General features: G+C 47.0%; 1 protein-coding gene across 1 annotated transcript in view; it reads right to left on the bottom strand.

Annotated features, from left to right (window-relative positions):
• Positions 1–3,075: 3,075 nt before the first annotated feature.
• LOC144940914 (glucagon receptor-like) overlaps positions 3,076–9,925 on the bottom strand; it is a 65,063-nt gene continuing 58,213 nt past the window's right edge. Inside the window, exons 12-15 of the mRNA XM_078867419.1 lie at positions 9,684–9,772; positions 8,580–8,718; positions 7,072–7,113; positions 3,076–4,428 (exon numbers count right to left, since the gene is read on the bottom strand). Coding sequence (XP_078723545.1) covers positions 3,955–4,428; positions 7,072–7,113; positions 8,580–8,718; positions 9,684–9,772 — 744 coding nt within the window. The 3' untranslated portion in view covers positions 3,076–3,954. The remainder of the gene's footprint in view (positions 4,429–7,071; positions 7,114–8,579; positions 8,719–9,683; positions 9,773–9,925) is intronic.

Genomic DNA, 9,925 nt, shown 5'->3' with positions numbered 1-9,925 from the left:
AGGTTTGCTCCTAGATTTATTGAATTTCGAGTCCCGCCTGCGGTTGCCTTGGCAGGGTCACACCAAATTATTTCGCGGGCCTCATACGGCCCGCGGGCCGGACGTTCCCCACCTCTGCTCTAAGCTCAAGCAGTGTCCCCTCGCTATGCTTGGGTTTTCTCCGGGAGGATTTCCTCCGGAGGTTTTCCCCCGCGCCTCCGATTAGCACGGGCTGGCTACGCACGGTGCGAAAGAAGTTCGACGTACATATCCGTACAAAAGATATACTGTACATGCATGCTAAAAAAACACTCCGTCAAAACAAGGAACTGGCCAAACAATCGAACGCAAGACCCCTCCTCCTCCACGCAAAAAAGAAAAGAGAGAGTCTTTGTGAATCGTTGAAAGGCGTCCCCCAGCTCGAAATAAATGAGGTTGACCTCGCCGTAAACTTCGGCTGCTTAGGAGCTGGAGACGTCGATTTTGACTGCCGTCTCCCTGCTCCCTGCCACGGCCCCGCGGCTGCGTGGAGTTCATCCGGGACGGATCGATAACGCCAATGACGAATCACAAAACGATACAAAGAACCACGGCCATCGATCGTCTCGTCCGTTTTGCACGACATCGTTACGTCGCTACTCTTTGGTTCTTTCGGTAAAGTCACGTGGCTCCTCCCCCCTGCCCTCTGTCCCTACCTCTCGCTGCCACCCAGGTGTATAATCCCTCGTCACAGCCATCCCTTCGCCATACTACAGCGATTGTTTATTCGCTGTGGTTGTCCCCACGTGATGGCGGACGCTTGTGTTACGCCCGAAACGTCGTGATTTAATTTAGTTGTTTTCATTTTTATTCAAAAAATTTATTATTTTTATTATATTTTTTATTATATTTTTTTTATTTTCACCCACGTGACTTTACCGAGAGAACCAAAGAGTATGGATCCTTGCAGTCACGAAAACTTCAAATCGTTACATCGTCATTACCGTTGAGCATCTCTATTTAAGAATCGTGTCTTATTTGAAGATGGAATAACAATAATTAACATTTACGATAGTAATAGTTATTAAAAATAGAAATTGGCGTAAGCCATTAAATGAACGGCGCTTAAATAACATCGTTGTTCCGACCTCACGTGCGTTACATGCGTTACAAATTGTAAAAGTTTCAATCATTTAAAGGCTTATATCAGGCTGATGTTGGGTGAAACGCAGTTGAATTACTTTTTAATAACGCTAAAGTCGCCCTTAGGGAAACATTAAACCACTTAATTATGATGTAAATAACGTGATATAAAAACGTCACAGCAAACTGACATCGTGATGAACGTCAAATTTAATATCTCATCGTGGAGATGCTGTCGCGGCAACCCGAGTGAGTAAGTGGATACAAAATATGGATCGGAGAGTGTGCCACGGCATCTCACGGTGGCATGCCAAAGCCTCACGTAACACCGGTGTACGGACCTCCACATTGATATAAAACACAACAACAGTTCACTGCTAAACCGGCAATACACCCAGTGCAGGCCTGGTCTTGTGTTTAAATCCGGATGTCATGAATGCCTTCCAATATTATAATTACCAAACTCACACGGCACATTACACGAATACACTTAGAAAAAATAAATAATATGCACCAGCAACACAACAACACGCACCAGCAACACAACAACGCGCACCGGCAAGGCAACAACGCAGGAGGTGCTGCTCACTGAAGCAAGCTGTGTCGGTCACAATCACAAACCTATTCACTCCGTCCTCTAGCAGCTAAACGCAAAAACAATTACACCGTCTTATAAGATGCACTTATTCCAGCCTCCCCCCCCCCTCCCACGTATTTTAAAGCAAAAGTTGGTTGTGCATCTGATAATAAATCCGGTAGGAATCTATGTGTGGGTGTGTGACACCCGATTTGTGTGGAACTATTGACATCGCGCACACGTTTAGGGTGTGCGTCTAACTTTGCAGGTCGTCTTGTGATCTGGAGGATACGGTAAAAGCTATTTACAGGGACTCCTCCACTTACGTACGAATTAGGTTCCAGAGGTCTGTTCGTAAGTCGATTTGTTCATAAGTCCAACTTTACTCCTGTCGATTTACAAACATGTTGTACGGCATGTACACTAAACATGGGGAATGGCTTTAAAAGTTGTATAATCTCCTGTCGATGTAGATGCCTCTGGTTCTTCACGTTCTACAGATGTAGATGCCACTGGTTCTTCACGATCTGCAGATGCAGATGCCACTGGTTCTTCGCGTTCTGCAGATGTAGATGCCACTGGTTCTTCAGTTCTGCAGATGTAGATGCCACTGGTTCTTCACGTTCTACAGATGCAGATGCCACTGGTTATTCGCGTTCTGCAGATGTAGATGCCACTGGTTCTTCAGTTCTGCATATGTAGATGCCACTGGTTCTTCACGTTCTACAGATGCAGATGCCACTGGTTCTTCACGTTCTACAGATGCAGATGCCACTGGTTCTTCAGTTCTGCAGATGTAGATGCCACTGGTACTTCACGTTCTACAGATGCAGATGCCACTGGTTCTTCACGTTCTACAGATGCAGATGCCACTGGTTCTTCACGTTCTACAGATGCAGATGCCACTGGTTCTTCGCTTTCTGCAGATGTAGATGCCAATTCCCTTTGGTGCTCGTGTTTCCTCTTTACTCTCTTGAAAAACTGACCAAGAGATGTCTGCACAGTTGCTCTCTTCTTCTCTTCATAAATCAACTTGTAACAGGCGAGAGCATCGTGTTCGTGAAAAGCACAGAGAACGTCATAGTGAACCGCACAGTGACAACACGACAACAGACACTGGCTGCGGTCCAGGTAGAATATGCTGGGAATGCTGGGTAATGACAGCAAACAACCACCGCCATTTATTGCTCCGCGGTTGAACTTACGACTCTCGGTCCGTACAGTCAACTGGACATTAGGGCTGAACGATTTGGGGAAAATATGTAATTGAGATTTTTCTGACAGATATTGCGATTTGATTTGCGATAACATTTCTTGAAGTCAAGCTTCAGTTCAATATTCACTGTGTAATAGATTTAAAACATGTGATGGAGCATTATCACATGATACCATCAAAATATGAACTGCTCTATATATTCTAATGCAAGGATGAGAACTTAAAAAATATTAATTGCTTCAAACATGTAGTCATTACAATGTTTTAATTGAAATAGAACAATCAAACATAGAACGATTGTTAAGTTAAATAAATAAAGTTATAATACAAAATAAAAACAATTCCAATAAGAACGTACAAGGACTTTTCAAATCGCAAAAAAAATCGCAGCCTTTGCGATTTGCTAATCGCATTGTTTCAAATTGCCATTTCGATTTGAAATCAATTAATCGTTCAGCCCTACTGGACATACGGACAAGTTTTTTCGGTATCTCTGAAAGTTCGTAAGTCGAATGTTCATAAGTAAAGGAGTATCTGTACATTGTTCTGTTAAGATCAGTTTCCACTGGTTGCTGCTGTTTCGGAGCTCGTATTCTCTGGAGTGCTCTCTCTCTCTCGCTCAGTATATCAACCCGACCTGTTCTAAGAGCGTCCGTATCGCGGGAGGTTTCGCAATAAATGTTCATAACTCTTGTTCAGGTGACCGGAGACCACTTTGATGTAGCGGCAGAAGTTGAGGTTTTTTTCTCATTTCATCGTCTTCGTTTGCCTTATAAAAAAACTGGTGACTGTCACCTCTTGCGAATCTCGCCGCTTAAAATCTTGAGTACCCTTTGAAATCAACGTTTTTAAGGATACCCCCTTTATAACTTAATAATCACGGACGAAAAAAATATCTTTGTTTTAAATCACCGCTGCTGAGCACAGGGCCCAGAGGACCTAGAACGCCAAAGGGTCCAGCATCCAAACGGTCCTCTTGAAGTGAAGTAATCGAATGAGTGCGCGTGAATACGTTTCTTGAATCGATCGGTCAACGTGAACCTCGACACAAAGGGGGTCACTACGGCCGCGTTTCCGTCACCAGCGCCGGCGCGAGGTCGCCGTCAGTGAGAGTCCCCCCGGAATCGCTCTCCGTCTTCCGCTCGTCGAGGAAAGCGCGCCCGCAGACCGCCTGCCTCAGAGGCAAAAATCCACCTCCAGCCGCTGCTTCCCCCGACGTCTCCGCCGTCCCACTCCCCGACTCATCCCTGCTCAGATATCCGCCGAGTCGTCCCCGTGGCACCCGGTCGCTTCTGGAGAAGGGGGCGTCGCGTGGCCTCGCGGACTCCTCGCGGTCCGTGCGGAACGCCGCCGCCGCCGCCTCCGGCCCCGCACCGAAGGGTGCCGAGCCGTCGTCCCGCTTCTCGCCGGCGTCGCCGTTGCCTGCGCGGCCGATGGAGGGGCGCAGGCGCGTGACACTGATGTACATGTGGCGCCCTTGCAGGTCTTGGCCCAGCCGCCACCGGTGCCAGCGCTTGCGGACTTCGGCCTGAACCTGCGAAGACGCCGTGGTGGCGAGATGTTAACCGTCTCGCCTGGTGTACAGGAGGTCGTGGGTTCAATCCCGACCCTGACGCCTGCTGCATATTTGGAGTTTGCGTGTCTCTCTCTCTCTCTCATCATCATCATCACGGTGGCTAGGAGATGTTATCTACCTCGCCTGGTGTACAGGAGGTCGTGGGTTCAATCCCGACCCTGACGCATATTTGGAGTCTGCGTGTCTCTCTCTCTCTCTCTCATCATCATCATCATCACGGTGGCTAGGAGATGTTAACTGTCTCACCTGGTATACAGGATGTCGTGTGTTCAATCCCGACACTGACGCCTGCTGCATATTTGGAGTCTGCGTGTCTCTCTATCTCTCATCATCATCATCACGGTGGCTAGGAGATGTTAACTGTCTCACCTGGTATACAGGAGGTCGTGGGTTCAATCCCGACCCTGACGCCTGCTGCATATTTGGAGTCTGCGTATCTCTCTCTCCGTGGTTGTGTGGATTTTTCTCCAGGTCCTCCGGTTTTTCCCTCTATATTTCGAATCAACATGCGTTTATAAAATTTGGTGGCCATACATTTCCACGTGATAAGCTACTTTGTTGAGCTATCATTTGTGGTCAGGTCGCTTCTGACAAAGAGCTATGTAGTTCAGTGGACCATACTACCTGGTTAAATAAAACATAGTTTGGTTTTTAGTTTAAGTTTAGATGCAGACGACTTGAATCGTCCCAAACCTATCTCCGGTGTCCTATAAATCTCCAACCACCGTAAATGCTCTGCCCCCTCTCTCTCTCTCTGTGCTCTAAGGCAGAGACATCCAAGTGTCATGGAAGTCAAATTCTCAGGGCATCACTTTTTTTAAATTGCTCCCTTTTCGACGCTTTTTTTCAATTGTTCCCCCAGACAGGCGAATAGAAATTATAGGTTTTTTTTAACTCCGCGAAGGTTTGTCACGTCTGCGCTGTCGGAGACCTCCAAGGTGTTTTCGCGTTGTACCGCGTGGCCGTTCGGCACACAGTACAACCAGAAAAAATTAACCCGTAAAACAAAGTTTTTCACTATAAATCCTTTATATGCGTGGCGGCTAGAGTCCTCTCGTCCTCTGGCTTGAGATGGCTGCCACCTATGGGTCAGATGATTGCATTGCACCATTAAGCAATTGGTAATTAAATATAATATTTTTGTCCTAAAAAGTGTAAAATTTTGGAATTTTTTTTCACGAACATTCATTGTCACGCACAACGAGTCTGTGTGGAAAATGTCAGCTCGATTGGATCACGGGAAGTGGGTTAAAAAACGACCGAAAGATTTGCACGGTCGTAAGCAAGCAAGCGAACTTAATATAAAGGATTTAAAAAAGAACCACATCGTGGAGGCGTTATTGGTATCCACAGAGGAGGAATGGCAGAGGAAAAGAAAAAAAAATCCGCATCTGCGGATCTACAGCTGGATGAAAGTTTGACCACGTTTGACCCCTCTAAATCAACGTGTGTGTTGACGACAATGACGAGGCAGGGGGGGTCCCAGGATCGGTCCAGACGCCACTCGCCATCGATGGTTGGCCATGGATGGCAATCCTAACCCAGGTCACCAGGTCCGTAGCGCACTGAGGCCCAAGCTATGGTTGCCACGGTGTCGTATTTCATGATATACAGTACCGGCGTACAAGCACACGATATACACACTTATGATGAGACAGTGAATGTCGGAGCCGGTACGGAGTTTTGCTTGCGTCGATACCAACGCTGCTGAAATGCTGCAGGAGGCTGTGTTGGCCAATGGGATTTGTGAAAGAAAAAAAACACAATTTTTTCGCTTTACGTGAAGGGATGAGGATTTGAATGAAATGCATTGGCTGCCTATTTTATTAATATTCCCCACAACGACGAAGATTCTTTTGTACAATGTGCATTCTCTCGGTCACAGCAAGCAAAAATAACGGACGTAATACAGGTGTTTTTTTTTTGGGTGAGATCGCGTAAATAAATGAATGTGTCGTTAAACACGCCACCACTCGACACGGCCAATTAGTAAGGTTCGTCAAGTAAACAGAACGTGCCAATTCGTCACGTGATCTAACCCAAAAAAAACGGGATTGTGGATGATATTGATCGCGAAAGCCTACCCGCGTGTTAAACCAAAAATAACGTAACAATCACACGAATTACAAAAATGACCGATTCGTATAATCACCGCGTTGTCGATTGCTTTGGATAATTATATATCAGGGAATAAAATGCCGTGGAAAATTTAATGAGCAGCAACAATCACGACGTAACGCTAATTTGCAAAACAGACTTTATCATTATTGTTGATATTATATTACACAATGTATCGTAGAAATCATATCGCAACAACCCTAGCCCCAACACGAGCAGTATAGAGCCCATACATCCATTACTCGTACAAGCTAGTAACAACAATTCTAGATTTGAAGCTTTCGTGACTGCAAAGATTCATACTCTTAGTTTTTTCGGTAAAGTCACGTAGGTAAAAAAATAAAATTAAAATTAATAGTAACAACAGTAACAACACGAGACTCCATATTTTGATCACTCTCACCGGTAATTACCAACAATAGACCCCACGCATCTATCGGCCCATTGCCCAGCCAGTGCCAGCGCTTGACCATCGACATGTACCTCTCTTGTGACGAAGCAGTACAGAATGGCCACGAGAAGACCCTGCAGCCCCCGCAAAAACGAAGAACAAAAAAAACATCACGGTGTTATTTAAGTCGCAGAGTCTTTGTTGTATATTATTATTATTATCAACGAGTTTCTTTATTCCATTGGAACCTCATTTGCCAGTACAAAATATGATAATAGTTTTTTTACCCTTCTATCTGGCAACAAAACTGACACCTTTTTACGCATTGTCTTTGAGTTGTGCGCCTTTTGGCGTCATCTGGTCCAACACCATGTGAGACTAGGCTCTAAAGAAAGCTGTCTCGGGTGTGGACCAATCAACTTCAAGGACAGTGCATACAGAGTTATGTTTTTTGTTTGCATTATGACTGCAGGTATTGTGGTCTATGCAAACATGACTCCTTGTAAAAAGGTGTCAGTTTTGTTGCCAGATAGAAGGGTAAAAAAACAATTATCGAGTTTCCTTATTGTTTGTCGGTGAGGACAGAAAAATGGGTGCTTGAATCGGAGTGGCGGTTGATGTCAAGCCGACCCACCGCAGTGCTGAGTGGAATAGCAATCAAATGTTTTCACGGTGCAACAACGCGGGCACAAACACGCGTGCAATTACCAACGTTACCCTCCTTTTAAAGCTGCTAGTACGCATGCCCTTAGCGATCAACTGTTATGGCCAGGCAATCAGCACCGGCCCTCCCCCCGCTGTTGTCAGTCCAACTGCCAGCGGGTGAACGGAGTATGCGGGCTTCTTTTAAGACCAGCTGGGCTATCACTCGCAAACAGACGCATCACCCCTTGTGCGGGAAGGAGCCGATTGACCGCCGGTAATGCACTCCGGGCTGGGAAATGAACTCGGCTCGTCGAGGTCGCCGTGAGAATTCTCATTCCGGCGAGGAAAAAAAACTCTCCGCCTCTCGAGCCGTCGGCGAATGTTTCACCTCGAAGGGGGCGTAAAATCGAGACCACCGCCGCCTCGGTGGGCAACTCCTGCGGGAAGGTCGCCGGGCGGAGGAAATTGTCTCGCTGTTTTTTTTGTTTGTACCGCGGCGGCGGCGGCCCCAGTGCTGTTGCTCCGGTTAACGAGTTGACCTCTGGCGGCGTGGCTCAGTGGCGCGCGCGATGCGGTCGTGCCCCCCCCCCCAAACTCCCCCACCCAACCCCCCCCCCCCCACCGCGCGAGATTATCGAGGCGCCACGAAACAGACGCCGTCGGTTGTTTCAGAATCAGCGTGGCCGGGTGGCTCTGGTGGACCGTTTGTGGATTTGCCGGTGGGGTGGGGGAGGGGGGAGGAGCGGCACTATGGGGGTTAGTTCAAGTCATTCACCCACAATTTTATATAAAAAACATCACTCCTTTCCCGAGAAGTAATCTCCCAGCGGCTTGCGCGATCGCCCCGTGACATTGCGGTGGGGGGAGGGGGGGGTGTGTGCAAGGATTGCAGCTTGTCCCAGGTGCCAATTTTCCAGCGTGTCCGGCCGCAGCTCCCGTGCGAGTCGGCGTTCACCTGGAAGGAGTTGAGGAAGAGCAGGTAAAAGAGCCGGAGTATCCGCAGAGCTCCCCGGGCCTGCTCGTCGGTGATGAGCGCCACCACCACTTCGTGGATGCCCAGCAGCGGGATGAGGGTGAGCGTCGACTTGGCCAACCTCAACGCAGGGCACGGGCACCAAGGGGCGTGTGAAGACGATGTTACGATGCGTTAGGTTTCATCGATTGTTCGAAGGTAAAAGGCACACCCCTGCAGTTGCTTGCTCTTGCCACTGCGGGCGGACGGGATCCACTTCAAGTAAACTTTTAAAAATGTATATTTGACCAGGTAAGGCCCACTGAGCTGTATAGCTCTTTTTGTAGAAGCGAACTGGCCAGAAATAGCTCGACGAAGTGGCTCATCGTGTGGAAATGTACAGCAGTCAAATATTCTAAACGCGTGTTGCTGAACGTGGAGGGAAAAAAATTACGGAGGACCCAGGGGAAAAAAAAGTTTCAATTCTGTTTCTGTGTGTGTTGCTAGACGGGAGGTCATGGGTGGGGCTTGGTGATGTCATCGGCATCACCAGGCACGTCACGCTAGGCGTGCCTTTGTAGGGGCTGCCGCAATAATTTGTTTTAAAGTGGCCCTGTGTGATCGACCTAATCGATTATACTTTTAATCGATTAATCGAAAAAAAAATTACGTTATCAAATAAATGTTACAGCTATGACCCCTGCAGTCATCGCGTTAGAAAAATATTATCATAAAAATAATAATCGACGATTGAGTAAAATCGCAAAACTGAATCTTGAAATTCATCGAATCGGGATAGAGGGTGAATCGTTACTGGCACGGTTTTCAATTTCTGAACCCGAGAGCCATGTGATCTCCATTTCGTGGGATACTGACAGCAGCAGGAAAAAAGTTCACCGCTTCACGTGAAGCGTAATTATATTTCAAAAGACGACGTTAAATTTGTGTTTCAAATTCATATATTTGACGAGCGATTAAAGCGGTGATTAAAATTTTTTTATCTAGAACCGAGCGTCATTTATTGAATCTTGAATTTGAATTGGGTTGGCAAATAATGTACGCACTGTGTATGTGTGTGCGCGCGCAGCATTTAACATTCACACATACCGAAATTTGTAGTCGGTATACCCCATCTGATGCGCCCTCAGCTTGGAGATGAGAATCTTGAGAATTCTTATGAAAATCACAAAGTTTATCTGAAATAACACAACAAAATCTCCTATTAGAAAACAAGCAAGGGTCAAGGTGCAGCCCTGCAATTGCCTGCTCACGGCCACTGCTGCCGGAAGGAGCCACCACTACAGCGAGCTCTAGAGAGCCCCCCGACTCTTTCGTACTAACCAGACATC

Source organism: Lampetra fluviatilis, chromosome 23 (assembly GCF_964198595.1).
Source record: "Lampetra fluviatilis chromosome 23, kcLamFluv1.1, whole genome shotgun sequence".
Classification (NCBI taxonomy): Eukaryota; Metazoa; Chordata; class Hyperoartia; order Petromyzontiformes; family Petromyzontidae; genus Lampetra; species Lampetra fluviatilis.
Note: the sequence above shows the minus strand (reverse complement) of the source record. Positions and strands in the feature narration are given on the sequence as shown.